Source organism: Pseudopodoces humilis, chromosome 7, assembly GCF_049639895.1.
Source record: "Pseudopodoces humilis isolate 2021_Gansu_Grassland_sample_001 chromosome 7, ASM4963989v1, whole genome shotgun sequence".
NCBI lineage: Eukaryota > Metazoa > Chordata > Aves > Passeriformes > Paridae > Pseudopodoces > Pseudopodoces humilis.
Genome location: NC_142206.1, coordinates 10214433 through 10232130, shown reverse-complemented (window position 1 = coordinate 10232130; position 17698 = coordinate 10214433). Strand labels below are relative to the sequence as shown.

Here is a 17698-nt window from a genome sequence, read left to right as displayed (position 1 = left end):
AGGCCTCGGGCTGCTCCGCTGGCCTTCTTTGCCTTGCAGAATGGTTTCTTGGCTTTGGCCACTTGGCTGGGGGATGTGGGGTGGCCTCGGGGAGAAGCTGTGTCCACCGGTGCAGCTCCTGCCGCTGCCAGGAGGCGGGCACCAGGCGCTGAAAGCCAGCAGCCTGCGTCTGGACAGCGCCACCCATCTCCCCTAGGAACACGCGCGTACAGCCCACCCGAGTGGATCCACCTTGGCTGCTACCATGGCCATTCAGCGACCATCTGGTCCCTGGGCGTGCTGCTGTATGTCATGGTCTGTGGAAACCACCCCTTCCAGGAGGACCGTGACATCATGTTCGGGCAGCCCTTCTTCAGGCAGCAGGTCTCTCCAGGTTGGTATCTGGCCTCAAGAAGGCAGACTTTTGCAGATGGCAGCATGCAGCCCAGCATGGCCCTCACACAGCTCCACAGGACATCCATCTGCCCTCAAGAGCTGGCTGCAGGAGGTGGCCCGTGCAACTGAAGGAGCTGGATGTGTCCCACCGTGCCACTCTCCCACACAGGGCAGAGTCGGCTGGGAGGCTGGCGCAGCTCTGAGCACACGCAGGGCGGCCCGGGCCCCGTGGGCACCATGAGCAGCTGAGCAGGAGCCTTCTGAAAATGACCAGCACTTTCTGGCTTCTCTCCCCAGAGTGCCAACATCTGATCCGCTGGTGTTTGTCCAAGCACCCCGCGGACAGGCCAGAGCTGGAGGAGATGTTGTGCCACCCTTGGGTGCGGGGCAGGCGTTTCTGATGCCTTGCTGGAGCCTCTGCAGCACCCACTTACTGAATCCCATGCAGGACTGAGGACCCAAAAAATAAAACCATAAACCCATTCTAGGCTGTCAAGTCTGGTCCTTGTTAGCAACTTCAGCTCAAGAGACCTCTTGGGAAAAGGGGTAATCAAAGGCACTCCCTTCAGCCTTTGTCAAGCTTTTGATGCCTTTCCTCCAGGATGGTACTTTTGTGTTGTTGTGGTTTTAAAACAGTAACTAAAATATTACTAGAAAACTTACTTATTTCTTGCTGTCAGATATGGATTAGAACAAGAGCAAAACAGGCTTAAAACTTAAAAGGAATAAAGAAGGTTTATTAACAAAACTACAAGAATAAGAACACCAGAATAAACCTCCAGAAAACTCTTTTACCCCCACTATTTAACCATTCTCTCGTTCACATGACAACATAGAGGCAGAAAACTTTGGTGTTTAAAACAGTCCCAATTCCTGCTAGAGTCTTTTCATTAGCCTTTGTAGAGAAACAGAAGCCTTCTTCTGCTAATCTATGGAGTTTCTCACAAGAAAACTATTTCTGTTATATTTCCTATTTCTCTGATGCCAGCTGCCTGGAAATCCTGCCATCAGTTCACTCCTCCCATTTCACATCACTCTGAGGTGTGTTATAGGCCATGAGTCTAGGGATGTCATTTTAAGGATGAGTTATTCAAAGGCAAAAGTTCTCTTCATCTGTCTCTGTGAGCTTCTCTGGAAACAGTTTTCTCATTGCCCCTCAAGGCCTCAAATCTTCGCTTCCCTCTGTTCCAGCACCTCACTGTATCACAATTACTCCACCTTTTGCTCAAAATCCACACCTTGAACACTCCATTCCTCCCAATATACTCTGTCATGAATTAAAGGAGTTTTTTCAGAACACTATTGTCCATCTCCATAGCTTTAACAGAAAAATATTTCAGCTCATAAAGCACCTCCTTATTCTCTCTTCCCCATCTAAAACTTAACTCTTTTCTTCACTGTCTTTGATGAATTTATGATGTCTTCTTCATGTTGATTGTCTCTCTCTCTCTCTGTCTCTCTAGGAAAAAGTAGTAAACTGTACGTTTTATCTAAGTAGTAAAAGAATTCAAGTCTTGGAAAAGCTGCAGATGTTCATGGTATCAGGTTTCAGTCCAGCAGCAGAAACTACAAATTAAGCCAGGCCAGCCAGCTCCGTTTCTCTTCCACCAGGCCCCCCCCCCCAACCCTCTGAGGCCTTGTCCGGCCTGGAGAGGGGGGAGGAGGCCGAGACAGAGCCTTGTTACCTTTTCAGAAGCCGGTAAGCAGAAAGAGAGCAAGAGAACTCTGGCTTTACATCTTAAAGTGGTGTTCACAAGTTGATCTCACTTTTCAATGGTCAAAACTGCTGTCAATTCTTAGAAATGACTGATAACTGGTCAGGAGAAAAGACTCCCATCAGCCACCAGCAGCTTCAACTTCCTTAGCTCCCAAAGCTATCTTAAAGGTAAAGTCACCCCATGACATGTGTCTTCAAGCACAGGCTGTAGTACAGCTAGGAGGGTGTTTAACAAGCCATGAACTGTAACAGTGAAACAACAGCTTCCCTTTCAGACTGTCAAGCTTCTTGGTGTCTCCTGAAATGAAACTAGGGCTGTGTGTGCATTCCAAGGGCCAGCGGGTGGCAGGAGCAGAGATGTTCCTCTGCTACCAAAGCTGTGCTTCTGTAAGCACCAAAACTTCATTTCAGATTGAGCCCTGATGAACTCTTCCTCTTTCTTCCCCTGAAATGGGAGGCAGGGCTGGGCCTTTGACCAGCTGGATCCACAGCTCCGGAAGTCATGGACATGGAGCTCAAGGGAAATGTTGAGATGCTGGAGTCACTCCCATGGTGCTGGGTTCATTGCACTTCCCCAAAATATCTTCCTCTGCCTTAAAAACAACTCATGGAGATGGAAAGTGCAATAACTATTCTAGAAAGCACCCAGTTGCCTGCCCTGGCCCTGTGGGCAGGTGCCATCTACTAAACCTGTGCCACCTTCTGTCTACTGCATTCACCTACCAAAACAGGTGTCAGGAAAATTAATCCACAAACACCAGAGGTTTATGTCCAAAAAGGAGACAGAGGAGTCCTTTTTTCTTCATTCCAATAAAAGGAGAGGCCATGGGGCATTCCCCTGGGGTCTCTCAAATTTTTGGAGGGCGCAGCCTCCTTTTTATCTTAATTCCTGGCCGCTTGTCCCTTCTCTCTTTCCCCATAGGCTGAGGTACTTGAGAGGTATAGACTTCCCAGAATGTCTGATACTTAACATTATCCTCAAATGTATAACATTTCCGTTTGATTTTTAATTCTTATGGAATTTATTTTTTTTCTCCATTGTTTCTGTCATCTTTCAATATCTAATTTTATTTACCAGCAAACTTATAGTTCGTTTGTAAAGGCAAACATGTTTTTTCAACTCATAAGTCAGTGGAATTTTTCCCATTATTTCTTTTATCTCTCAGTGCTAGTTTTATATACCAGCAGACCCACAGCTTGTTTGTAAAGACAAATCTGTCATTTCTCTCAACCCTTCTTTTATTTTTTTAATAATTGCCTTTACAAACTTTAGTTATTATTATTGACTTAATTTCTTGTTCTTGGCATTTTTTGCTTTTGCAATTATTTGCAGTGACATTAATTTCTGTCATTTTGTAGCCATCTTTGGATTAGTAGGTATGGCTACTATTTGCATCTCTGATCACACATTGAATAAGTTGTATAAATTAGTATTCTGGCGCTTGATATTAATTCAGTAGAATTCTAAGCGGCTGGTCTGTAGTGTTGTATGATTTGTTTAGGTGGCCATTTATTTTTATCTTACTTCTGGATGCTCCCTCTATCCAGGGATGCATCAATTAACTGTTTTTTTCTAATTTGATCATCATATACTTTGATTCTTAACCGACTTTCTTGAACTTGTGGTAGCAGAAGGAACCATGGTCCTTCACATAACATATCTCTGACTAATTTGGGGGTAACTTGTGGTAAGCATATTGGCCACAAGTCTAGTAATGCCCTTTTAAAGTCCATGTCCTGTTGGCAAATGGACTTTCCTAATTTTTATCTTCAACTGGTGGGTCAAAAACCAGCTTGCTTCCGGGACCTAGTGGTCCCTCAACAATAGTTGCCCCACCATAAGAATTACAGTATTTACATTTCCAAGCTCCCATATGAGGTTCCTACCTGCAGTTACATCCCACAATTGTTTTGTTAGAGCTGGACTAGAATTTATTAAAGCGGGTTTGACTTCCATTTGCTGTTGTCACTTCTATTGATAGTCACAGACAGCATGTGTCCTGTTTGTGGAATTTTCTCTGGGGCAGCTTCATAAGGGGTCAAAAAACTTATCCTTCCCCACTGCTTTACAGCCTTTAAAAACTATTTGGTAATTATTGAAGGAACACTTTACTCAGCTACCATTAGTGACCTTAATGTGTTTGATTTTATCTGCCTTGATATTTGGAACAATCATAAGGAGGGCTGTTGGGGATCCAACAATCTAAACCCAAAGGTAAAGTCTAGTCACAAATGCTTTTTCTCATATATATGCTTCTTGTTCTATTTAGACAATTGTGAACCTGATTTTTCTGAGTTTGAGAGTTCCACCCTGTCAGTGGCTGATCTGCTCCCAAGGGAAAGTCTCATGAGAGCATCTCTCACTCAAGGACTATTATTGTAAATAATCTCATTTTCTCAAAAGAGTTCTGTACAGCTGTGGTTAGTGTGCTTTTCTCTTGTCCCACCAATGGGACAGAGAGGTGGTGTTTCCTTTACCAATCATGTTAAACCGGTATCGTAATACCCTATAAAAAGCTGAAAAGTTTGGATAATAAAGCTTTCCTTAGCATCTCATTCTGGCTGCTGTGATTGAATCCACCCTTCTACTTTGTGTCCAACAGCGACAGATAATAAATGCTTTTCAGAAGAATGAAGCCACCATGGACTTCTTTCTTCATCCCAGAAATCTTGTTCTATTATGGACCTCACTTAGGGTGCTAACCTACCATTTAGGTTTGACTGGGCTGGCCACCCATGTCTAGTTTTTAGATCTTCCTGGCTCTCTGTAGACTGAACAATTGCTAAGGTTAAAGGTTTCTGCTACTCCTTCTCTTAAGGCTAAAAAATTATTTTCTTACTTTTGGACCCAACCTGACAATATAAAGGTAAGATTATTAAGAGAAACATTCTAATGGTGTAATTTTATCTCCTAACCTAATTTTCACTTTCACATTGTTTTCTGCACTACCTGTGGCAAGTGATGGCACAGAAACAGCTTAGCATAAAGAAAGCAATGACAGCCAGGATTGACCCCAATGACTGCAGATCCAAGAGGAGGGATGCCCACATAAACTGTTTCAGCAGGCAGTCTGTGGGTAGGCATTCAGGGCTTCCCCTGATGTCGACGCACAGCTACTGCTTTATTCAACTCCTGTGGAGTGTCAGTTGCGGCCTCTCATCTTTCTCCTCTAGTTGAGATGTCCAAATCTCTAGGGCCTCAGAGACCTTGACCCGAGTGTGATGGGTCCACCCGTGTTCAGCTGTCTTGACGGCTGTTTCTGTGGTCAGCAACACCTGGAAAGGTCCACGCCACTTAGCCACCAGTGGTGCTTCTTTCCGCTCCTTAACTAGGACCCAGTCTCCTGGTTGGATATTATGCACTGCAAAGTCCAAAGGCAGGGTCTATGCCAGCTGAGCTTCCTGTCAAAGAGATTTCACAAGAGACAGTATCCGGGTTACATATTGTTTTAGATATACATCACTTATCTCTATCCCCCCACTAGGCTGAGAATTACAAGGGTAAGGAATTCCAAACAGCAATTCAAAGAGAGATAATTGAATACTTCTTCTGGGTCTGGCCCTTATTCTTGCTAAAGCCAGTGGCAAGAGCCATACCTATGGCATCTTAGTTTCTATTACCAGCTTCAGAAGGTGTTTCTTTAATTCTCTATTCATCCTTTCAACTTGGCTCAAACTCCGGGAGTGCCAGGGGGTATGGAGGTTCTATCGTATCCCTAAAGGAGACATAATTCTTGGAATAATTTTTCCTGTAAAATGAGTTTCCTTATCTGAGTCTATTGCTTCTACAGTCTCATATTTTGGAATTATTTGTTCTAAAAATACTTTAATAACTGATCTTGTAGTTGCTGAAATGGCTGGAAATGCTTCTGGCTACCCTGTTAACTGATATATATGCCCGCATGAAGAAATGAAGACCCCAGCACCCTGGAGTCTCTCAAATTTTTGGAGGCCACAGCCTTCTTTTTATTCTAATTTCCCTGCTGCATTTCCCTCTCTCTTTACCCATAGGCTGAGGTACTTGAGAGGTACAGGCTTCCCAGAATGTCTGATACTTAAGATTATCCTCTAATGTATAACATTTCCTTTTCATTTTTAATTCTTATGGAATTTATGTTTTTTCTCCATTGTTTCTTTCATCTTTCAATATCCAGTTTCATTTATCAGCAAGCCTACAGTTCATTTGTAAAGGCAAATATCTTTTTTCCATTCATCAATCAGTGGATCTGTCTCATTGTTTCTTTTATCTCTCAGTGCTAGTTTAATCTACCAGCAGACCCACAGCTTGTTTGTAAAGACAAATCAATTGTTCCCCTCAGTTGAAATCTCTTGTCAGGAACATCTGAAGTTTGGAATCCATCCTCATTATTCTTCTCCACTGCTGATAGCAGACAATTCCCTGGAGATAGGAAGATCTGCCTTTGCTGCTGCAGCATCTTGTCCAGCACCACACAAAGGGTCTTGTCCTGTGGCGCTGCCACATAATTCTGAGAGCCATGGACTAGGAACTGGTGGCTCCAGGACAATCGCTGCTGTGCTTCTGGCTTCCGGGGGTGCCTTACTGTTGGCCTTTATTTTTTCAGTATCCTGCTTAAACAAGAAAGGTTTCCTTACTTGACTCCTCTCTGCCAGCTATGAAAACATCAACTCTGCTGTAACTCTTTTACAGTGGACAAAAGGTTTGTTTAAGTTCTTTCTCAAAATCTTTATTGTGACTGCTTCATAATTCTTGCAACTCTTATTAGTTCATAACCTTGATTTTACACCAACTTTGTGTAGATTAGAATTTCAAAATATACAACATAATTTATAATTTCCTCCAGCTACAAGATGTAATCACACATATTTGCCATTTTTTATTTTTGAAAAAAAATAGGCAATTTTTTTCTCTGTTTTATATTTTTATGTTCTGAACTCATCTGTTTCCTGTCTTCACTTTCTCTACTCAGAAGACATTTCCTATGATTTATTCTTGTCATGATTCTCCAATCATTTTGTACTACTTTATAGAGATGTAGTTATTGCAACATATACTTATTAGATATTTTTTGTTGTTTTGATTTATACTGTGGTAAGATGATACAACAAGTATTTTAGATTACCTTGGACTGCAAAAATTTTTTACATTTTTAAGGGAAAATACATTACAAAAAGTTTGGATAGCATAATTAAAAAAAAAAAAAATTATTGCACATTACCTGTGCAATAGCCACAAAGTAAATCTATACCCATCATCTAAAAATAAAGCAAGCTTCTGATTTGACTCATATATTTAGACATTTTTATCCTGTATGAAATAAAGTAGAAAAAATATGCTATTACTGTTTTGTCTTCAACTGCACATCACTTTTAACATTGAGTGAAGACTCTGCATTATTGAAGAGAACATATTTAGGCAGTGCAGCCCTAGGCTAATACATGATCAGAACCTTAGACTGAAAACAGTAGGAAAAAAAAAAAAAAGCAGAAAATAGTTTGGCTGCTACCACAAGGCAACAGCACATTCTCCTGTTGTCATTCCCACTGTCAGAGTAAAACTGGAACCGAGCAATCCCATTCCATTACAACCACCCTTATGCTGCAAAGGTGGAGCCCTGATCTCAGAAATGCCAGAGGTGGCAGAGGTTTTCCATGTGTGAAGGCATCCTCCTTTCCCAGATGTATTGCAAGTTCCCCTCTCCCCACTCCATTCCATCCATAAACTGAACACTGACAATCCATAAAAGTTATACACTATAACACTGGGATGTATCTTGTGCCCTCTTCAAGTGAGCATTTGTAACTTTTCTTCCTACAATAATCCAACCAAACTACTTTGTTAACTGCTCCAAGTAATTACCAGATTTTGCTGTTTTTTCCCATTATGTTTTATTTAACACAAGTTAAATAAGTACCATTTTGCAAATATTGACACTTTTGTATTTCAAATTCCCAGCATACTACAGAGATTTGATAGGTGATCTTCAAACTTGATAGGTGATAATGACCACAGATTATCAATTAATAGGAAATATCATGACAAAAGTTAATCCAATATACACCCCCAAAAAGCCTCTAATTTTTTTTTCCGTATTCTAGAAGAAACAAATTTAACAGCACTGCCCTGCATATGACAAAGTGACCCAGGCATGAAGATGAGCAGGCTGATAGTCCTTCCCATTTCAGTTTTCAAGGGTGACATTAGTGGGACACTGCTTGGAGCACTACTTACACAGTATTTGTTAGCATGAAGCTTACAAAACAGACTAAAAAGGTTTTTTTATTGGTCTTGAAGGGGCAATTTCTTCCACAAAACATACAAGACTTCTCAGGGAACAGAAGCGACCACACTGTGCTGTGCAAGGCTACCATGATTTAAGACTCCAGATTATCTTGCAATATTTAAATAACCTTAGCATTAACAGCAAAGGAGCAGTGCAATTTCCAAGACTACATAAGAAAAGGATGTGTGTAGATCCAGCTCTGAAACAAAGCCCAGCTACAAGATACATTTGTTTTCCAGGTTTGCAGGGAGCCTTTTTCTCCTGCCCAGACCAGCCCCTCCAGGACAACTGCAACAAAACCTAAACACCCACCAACACAACTCATCCAAACCTGCTATGAAGATCAGTGCATTCAGCTGCTTCTACAAAACAGTTTTCAGTTCACACACTTTTCTACTACTATAAAAACTAGCAGTATTTTAGGTGCTATAATTAAAAATAAAAAAAAAGTCTTTTAGCTTTAACATAACTACCAAGCTTGTTACAAACTGCATAGTTCATCCTATAATCCCTCTTTTTATTTGTTTCACCTTGGAAAATAGAATTCTAAGGAGCTCTTGAAATTAAGCTCTTTCAAGAGCTCCTTTTGTATCTTTTAGTCACTCTGAAAGATAACCATTTAACAAGAAAAGAAATAGCTGAAGGAAAATTAGCAGTATTTTATTTGCCCTGAAACTAAAAATTTATAACCTTACATTTTTACAAACATGATTTTACACAAGTGATAGGGAATGAAGTTTTCCATCCACACTAAAGAAGTGGATAGGGCCTTAGCCATGGCTGCAGTACCTCCAAGGCTGTAACTGCTCTGCCAGGGGTTTATCCATGGCCACAGCTCTGAGGTGCTCCAGCATGACCCCATGCACAGGCACTGATGTTTCAAGGAGTACCTGCTGAGCATGGCCTTATCCACAGCCACAGCGGCTTCAGGTTTATCCTGGGGCCACAATCCCTTCTTGGGCACAGACATAACCACAGCCACAGATACTCTGAGAGGTTCCTGCTCTGCTGTGGGTTTATTCCCAGCCACAGATGCCTGGGGATGTCCTGCTCCCCCCTGGAATCATCCACAGGTCACAGCTCCCTCAACTCAAGCTCACACTGGAATTCCAGCAGCACAGAAACAGCAGCGCTGCCCTGGCCACCTGCCAGCCCAGGTGTGTCACCAGGGCTGTCATCCAAGTGTCCCCAGCACAGGAAGAGGAGAAGCACTACAGACAGCAGCAAAATCAAAATGAAACCGCTAACGAGCTCCATGGCAAGCACAGGAGCCTGAAAACTCAACAGCACCAACAGCTATAAATCCAACCCAGCATATTCCAGCCAAAGCTGCTGTTAGCTCAAACCCTTCAAGCTCCATGTCAGGCACCAAAAAGGACTGTCATGGTTTAACCCCAGCTGGCAACTCAGCCCCACACAGCTGCTTGCTCACTCCCCCACAGTGGGATGGGGGAGGGAATCAGGAAAAGGATAAAACTCAGGGGTTGAGATAAACACACTTTATTAGGTAAAGGAAAAACTATGCAAGCAAACAAAGCAAAATAAGGAGTCTATGCCTCACCTGCCAACTGCAGGCAGATGTTCAGCCATCTCCAGGAAAGCAGGGCTCCACCACGTTAATGGTGACTTGGAATGACAAATACCATCACTCCTGACATCCCTCCCTTCTTCCTCCAGCTTTATATGCTGAGCATGATGCCATATGGCCTGGGATAGTCCTTGGGTCCCTTGGGGTAAGCAGTGTCCCCTCTCAACTTCTTGTGCTCACCCAGCCCAGTCCCTGGTGGGTGGGGTGAGATGCAGAAAAGGCCTTGATGCTGTGAAAACAATTCTCAGCAATAGTGAAAACATCCCTGTGTTTGCAACACTGTCTCACCTTAAATCCAAAGCCCATACCAGCTACTATGAAAAAAATAACCACCTCAGATGCACTAGCTCAGCTCAGTAGCTTCACAAAGTCTGGTTTCAGTATCAAAATAAAACCCAGTTGGTCATGTTCCTTGTTGTCAGGTGCTGAAAATGGCACTAATTTATAACAGTTTTCACTTTTGTTTTAGATCATTACAGTTATTTCAGACCAGCTTCTGCAGTCCAGTATTTCCACCATTCATTTCTTGACAAGCAACCAACAATCAAATCTCCTTTGCCGTTGTTCTCAATTGTAGGTTCTGATGGTCACAAGAAACTGCATCAGAAAACTTCTTTCCTAAACAGATGACAGAACTCTTTTTCTTCTCTCGTGAAGCACTGCAAACTGCTTCCAGATCAAGGGTAAGGCCACTTCCCAGCTTTGGGATTTCTCAGGAGTCTCAATACATGCATCTTTTCCTAAGCTCTAAGTTAATTAGGAAATGGGGAGATTCAGAGGGATATTCCAATTAAGAGTCTTCTAAAAAAATGGGGCAGTTCAGTGCCTCACTTCAGTTACTTTAAACATGGCATGCCTGCATGTTTCTTCTTTTTTATTTCCCCTGCATCCTGTGTTAGCCTTAAAATATTCCGGGCAGGAGCCGGTAGGGCACTGCAGCAGTGTAACGCTTCCAGTCCTTCCCATACTTGCTGCTACAACGGTGCTCATCCCTAATGCAGCGGTGGGTGAGCAGAATGGTCATGTAAATAATATAGAAATAAGGTAGAATGTGCTCAAAGCCACAAGCAAGGCAATAGGCCAGCGAGCCCATCAGGTCTCCTGTGTAGTTGAAATGACGTGCCCAGCCCCAAAATCCGGAGGTCATCAGCTTGCTGTAGTACTTGGTCCCATCCACGGACATGTAGGAGCACTCGATGTACTCAGGCTTCTTCCCCCAGATCCTGCAGTTGCCATTGGTGCGACGGAAGAGGTCCTTCTGGTGATTGGTCATTCTGAAGATATAATAACCCAGCAAGCCCAACATCAAGACCCCTACGGCGTGAGCTGTGCACAGCTGGACAGGATAGTAAACCAAATACAGACCCTGGGGAGTACAAAAACAATCAGCCATTTACTTCCAACAGAGGCTCAGCATACCTTGTCAATTGCCTAGTCCATTCCTTGACTACAGTGACCCACAACAGAACAGGAGTAGAAAAATAGTAAAGCTGCACAAAACTTTCAGAAAACTCTGCATGCTAGAGTTTCCTTCTCTCTTTCTCTCTCCAAAACTGCACTTTGTGAAACAATTAGAGAGAAGTTGCAAGGATGTAAACTGGACAGAAGGCAAAACCCAAGGAACAAAACCCAAATAGAACACCACTATCCAAAAGACCCTCAACAAGCAGGAGTAAAAAGAAACTGAAAGGATTTTAAAAAGTATGCAGACACAATTGACAGTGACAGAAAGAGGCACAAAAGAAGGGCAGGAGAAGAAAATTTGTCAAATCCATGCATTGACAGGAAGCATTCCTACAAGAGAATTGTTACAGAGAATGTTGCAATGATTTCTCAAAAGTCAAACTACAGAGAAATATTTAAAGTACAAATTAAACTGCCAGAAAGAATGTTTCTGGAAAGTTTCATTCCTGTTAGTCCAAATACACAAGTACACATTTTTACCTGCAAAGTATAGAGGAAAGGCAACCAAACACAGTCTCCCCAGCCCAAATACCATCCAAAATGATCATGACAGATATCAATGGTTTTCAAGTACCAGGCTTCATTCCAAAAGAAGTCCAGAACATAAATACCCTGCAACAGAATTAATTCACATTAATAACAGAGTCACCGGTTGCCCTGTTTAACAGCATCAGCTTAATGTCTGTGTTGCCTTGTGATGTGATCTCAAAATTCCTTGGTGTTTTCACGTTAGCACTTAAAAACCAGATGTTTCTGAAAACAGTTAAGAAGAACCATCACATAAATACAACCTACCTGGATACACAATATCCATCCCTCTAGACCGATAAAGCAATAGTAGGGTAAGTGTAATAAAGTAAGTGTACAACTCAAGGAAAAACGCTTGGGAAGTGAACTCACAACTCTCCTCCCTGATATCTTTTCAGCTTAGAGTTAAGGTTACAAAGAGAAGGGATAGAACTTCTATTGCGCAGGCTTCTATTTACATGGATCAGGAAATAAATCCAAGGAAGTCCCATCACTGAATGAGCTTGTTTCAGGCCAGGAAAAAATGCCTCCATTTCATTTCCATGGAAGGAGATTTTTTCATACTTTCATACTGGCTTATTTCCGAACTGGTTTCTTAATTTCCTCCTTGGAATTTACCTGGAGGACATTGACAAGGATCATGGAGTTTGTCACTTCACCGTACAGCTCCTGTTGTTTGGCAGCAAAGGAAAGGTTGATTAGAGTCCAGGCCACAATACCAGGGCGCCCATTGAAGAACAACTTGAAATCAAACCACTTCCCTATTCGAGGGTTAAATTCAATCCCCATCATGTAGTCATAAAAGAAGTTTCCAGTGAATTTGCTGTAAAACATAAGAAAAATTAGAAATGTACAGTTATGTACAAATACAGGTAATTGCTACTCTGACTATACAATTCAGATTAATTTAATATAGAGATAATAAAAATCATAAAACAATGTAACGTTGTGCAAGGTAACACAAACTGACCTGCCAAAAGTATTACATTAATAGACATAAATTGTAGAATTTCAGGGGTGCCTGAGTTTACCCTTGGTAACACTTCTGAACAGTCTACGTATAACTATTTTTAGGATGGATGTATCTGTGACACTGAGGCTGCCAGTCCCATGGTGTACAGCATGAAACACACGGGAGGGTGCTCAGGAAGCAAAGAACCACTGCCATACACTGGCCTAGATCCATGTGTCAGTGAAATATACTCTGTCATTCAATTCATATACTCAAATTTTATTTAACAATTTTAATCTCTGATACCTAGTATTATCTCTTTACTAAAATCCACATACCAGTCTTTGGCATTGGTAGGGAAAAAGTAGCCTTTAATCATTGCAAATGTGGACACTGTATATCCCAAGATATTGGCACACCACAGGAGAGGAATCCAGTTGTCAAAAATGATGGTAGGTGAGAAGAAATGGAAGCAAGAAGCATTTGCAAACCAAAGTACATGGGTAATGATCCAGGCCTGAAGTCCATTGATTTCATATTTATTCACGACACCTAAAATATGAAGAAAAGATGAAGCGTTAGTGACCCTGAATTAATACAGCTTTTAATTAATATGGGTATGCACAGAATACACAGAAACTCCATCAAGTGCTCATGAAATGACTTCTCTCTCCTCACCCTCCCAATTAAATACCCTGAGACACTCTTCTGAATGTTCCATCAGACCCCACTGTTCCCATCAGGCTTTGTTAGGCTGAGTTTTTCTCCTCACAAAACTGAATTTAGACTCTCTCCCAAAGCCCAGTAACTATAGTAACAAGTTAATAACAACCACAATATTCTTTCTAATAGTTCACATCACATATTTTGTTCGAGTCCCTTGGGTTAAAGGAGCTTGAGCAGGTAAAACTATCTTGTCAAATACCAGCAATAGTCCACTGACAATTTTAAGTGCTAAAATTATCAACCAGTACTTTTCTATTGATGGTGTGGTGCCTACAAGATCAACAGTTTTACTAATTATAAGAGATAGAAATGCTGTAACTTATTCTACAAGATGACTTAGATTGCTTTCTAGTTTTGTTTGAACTGAACATGTGAGGAAGGTGCAAGCATTTATGTCCACATTTCTTCTGGTTAAGCAATGGTTACTAAAGACTCTAAGAACAGAAATACTATAATTTCAGAAGATTGCATGGTGTTCATGTATTCCAAGGAAGACTTTACCTGCAGGGGTGACAGCACCTTCTTGTACACCTCCCACATAGCCAGGGAGAAATTTATGGCAGAAATCAGGAATGGACACATACAAAACCACCTAGAAGAGAGAGAATGTATTCCCAGTAAATACATGCAAGACAAAACTCTTCAAAATACTATCCCTTACATACATATACCAAGTATCACATTTCTATTAAGTTTCTATTAAATACTGGGTAAGCCAAAATGGCAAAATTTAGCTTTTGTGATTTTAGACTAGTAATACATCTAACTTATTATACACCTCTAAAGATGTATTTCATGTAAGGCTGTCATCCTTTTTTAGTGGGGAGGCAGGAAAGTTGGTAACTACATCCAGTCCTCATCTTTTATTTTGATCTATTTCTTGTGTATTAATTTAAAACAAACGCCTATTGTTGTTATATAGTTGCTTTTTCTTAAAAACCTCGTTAAGGAATATGTCACACAAAGAATATTTGTGTATATTCCCTACATACTGATTCTCCAAGTACATAAGCTTCATTTGGATTCCAAAACAGCTTGGAAATTGTGAAACACCAAAGCGTAAATGCCACTGCAACATTCCACCATCCTTTGTGCAAAAGGAATCATCCAATATCTGTGAAAAAACAGACACTGCATCCAGATCATAACTCAGTAATGTACCTGGAAAGCAACCCAAAGGGAATAAATGCCAGCAGCCCTATAGGTCAGCCTGGGAGTCCTGTTCCAGATGTCAGACAGATGCTTATCCCCCTTCAGCAAATCCAGGAGTGGATCAGTCAGAGAGCACTGGTACTGGGCACAGGACATGATGAAGTAATACACTATCAGTGGTGCAAACATGAGCAGGAAAAGGATGCTTGCCAAGGAAAACCAGTCCACCTCCCTGTAATCCAAAACAGAGCATTTTGTTTCTCTGGGTTTCAGATAGATGAGTTACATTAGACAATTTTTTCAGTGGACCTTCTAGACTTAACTGGATGAAAATGAAAATGTTTTCAGGGCACAAACATGTCTGGGGGTCAAACAGCCATAAAAAGCTCAGCACAGAACATACTTTGACACAAACTGCTTTAAAACAATGCTGTCTAAACGACAAGTGATCAGAGCAAGAGATTAGATAAAATCTCCCCCCAAAAAGCTGATTATTATTACAAACTTCACATTTTTTGACAGCAATCATGGCTCTAACTGGTGGAGTATTCTGTTGGAAGTGATAATGGAATCCCAAGAACATTATGCAAAGCTTGGAAACTTGGAAAAGACAGACCTTGGACAGCCACACATTGAACTTGCTGTGCCACTGTCGCTTGTTCCCAGCTGCAGTACAATGCCCTACTAATACTTGCCCAATTCTTTGAGAACTGGGACATGAGTCATAAATCTTGCTACAGCAGGACTTGTCACCTGGGAATGCCACAGATGCCAGGATGCTTGTTTTCCAAATCTTGGGAAATATTTCTTTCCTTTAAGGAACCAGAAATTTTACCAGTTTTTTATGATTTGCTTTTCCTTTTCGGAAGGAGTGTGTTTTAACCTAAACCATCTGGCAAACTCTGTGCCTTGAAAAACATGAACTCTTCTTCAGCACCTGTTGCTACAGCAAATTACCTATGAGCTTTTCAGTGCAGGGCAACACAAAAATGTTATTAACAGAGGGAAGTTTAAAAGGAATACAGCATATCTAAGAATGAAGCAATTGGAAATACAAGGACTACTTAGGGTCATTGGCTTCTCTCACCATGCTCTGCCCCACTGGCCTTGAGATGTTTTAGTATCATTTTGCATGCTTTGGTGTTTTATTTCTTCAGCAAGTTTTTTCTCCTGATGGGCTGCCATGATGTCCTGTAGGAAAGAAAATATGAATCCTATTACTCCACCTGCTTCTCAATGAGTCTTATACCTCTACAAGAGAATCACAAATAAAAGTTAATAAAATCTATCATGTATACTTCAGGCCATGTGAAATTTGAGGGTGGAGGAAAGGAAGCAAAAAATTTTCACCAAGTAATTCTCTACGAAGTCACATTCAGCAAAACATAATCAAAACACTGATATTAAAGTAATCCATTAAACTTCTTGCTAACTGGAAATTTCTTTTAAGATGCATAGATAATATGTAGCTTATTACTTACATGTAGATGTAAAAGGAAAAACAAAAGTTTCACCATATTCTCATAAACCTCTGCAACTAAACCGTTTTTTTTTAATTTGAGAAAGTTCTACTGCTGTAACATCATTGGCACCGGACCTTGTCAATCGGATACTTTTGCTCAGAGCCCTTGCTCCATATATGTCATTTACACCACAGAAAACAAGATATAGTCCTACCTAAATCAAAAATCAGTGGGAATGGAGAATGATTTACGCAGCAACACCTAATTCTCTCAGTGGCACATGCTCTGTAGTTTTCATTCGGTCTGATCAAACACTTCTTACGGTAAAAACCATCATCCTATAATCTGAACGATGGACCGACTTCCCAGCTCGACATGCCTCATCAGCGCGAACTTGATCCATTACCTGGACATTGACTGAGCCTGGCCGTACCCTCTGCATCCACCACGTCCCTGGGCAACCTGTTCTAACGCCTGACCACCGCAACAGTGAAAAAAAAAAAAATTCTCGCATCTAATCCGGATCTCCACTACCTCGCCTTAAGGCCATTTCCTTTAGTCCTCACCCGTAGGCTTCTTTTCAGAAGCGATCTGAGGGGAAGGCGGCTCGTCGCTCCCCTCTGCCTACACGGTTGGGTCCCTTCCAGGCCCGATCCCAGACTCGATAAGGTAGGAACGCACCCAACTACGGGGTCGGGTCCACTCCCTCGCTGGGGTTCACTGACAGAGGATCACTCCCTCACCGGAGCCCGCTCCCCGCGGCCGCCCCGGCCGCCGCCGCTCCGACTCTGCCGCACCGACGGCCCCACGGCCGCCACCGGCGCCCCAGGCCCCGCCCCCGCCCCACGGCCCCAGCCAATCCCCGCTGCGCCCCGCCCGTTCCGCCGCTCCCCATTGGCGGAGCGCGCTCATCCCATGGGCCGAGGAGCGCGAGGGGCGCCGCCAGGAGCGCGGGGGCAGGACACGCTTCGGCCGCTGGCAGGAGGGGTCGCAAAATAACCCTGGACGTTCTGGAGGAGTAGGAGCTGCTCTCCAAGGAAATAGTTTACACCTGCACTTGGGTCGCAACATCCGTCCCGGGGCCATAGAGCGCCTAAACCAGATTGGGCCGCTTTGAGTCGTAATTAATCTCTCCACGTTCCACTGACCTTTCTGTGCAATTTCCAATGGCCCCTCAGAAAAAGACCTCGGGGTGCTGACCAAGAGCTGCCGAACACGAGCCAAGGTGTGCCCAGGTGGCCAGGAAGGACAATGGCATCCTGGCCTGTGTTACCAATAGTGCGGCCAGCACGACCAGGGCAGTGACCCTGTTGTGAGCACCGCTGAAGCCCCACCTCAAAGCATGGGGTCCGTTTTGGGCACCTTAATCCAAGTCATTGAGTTGCTGGAGTGTGTCCAGAGAAGGGAATGGATCTGGGGCAGCATCTGAGGGGACGGGGGGGAGGTATCAACCTGGAGAAAAGGAGGCTG

The 17698-nt window shown here is 42.5% G+C and overlaps 1 protein-coding gene across 4 annotated transcripts; it reads right to left on the bottom strand.

The window, feature by feature from the left end:
* Positions 1-1176: 1176 nt before the first annotated feature.
* DHCR7 (7-dehydrocholesterol reductase) lies at positions 1177-17013 on the bottom strand. Of its 4 annotated transcripts, XR_015772954.1 has the most exons (9): positions 16635-16727; positions 15853-15956; positions 14775-14997; positions 14115-14205; positions 13226-13439; positions 12554-12758; positions 11888-12019; positions 9917-11309; positions 1177-5494 (listed from the first exon to the last, which is right to left on the bottom strand). XR_015772954.1 is itself a non-coding variant. In XM_005531787.3 (8 exons), exons 2-8 carry the CDS (start codon positions 15948-15950, stop codon positions 10845-10847), a joined length of 1428 nt encoding a protein of 475 aa, XP_005531844.1. In that variant the 5' UTR covers positions 15951-15956; positions 16795-17013; the 3' UTR covers positions 9840-10844. The 4 variants fall into 4 exon arrangements, 3 of the variants coding, with proteins under 3 accessions (XP_005531844.1, XP_014115908.1, XP_014115909.2); XM_005531787.3 differs by lacking the exons at positions 1177-5494; positions 16635-16727 and adding an exon at positions 16795-17013 and having other exon boundaries at positions 9840-11309; XM_014260433.2 differs by lacking the exons at positions 1177-5494; positions 16635-16727 and adding an exon at positions 16910-17013 and having other exon boundaries at positions 9840-11309.
* Positions 17014-17698: the final 685 nt, after the last annotated feature.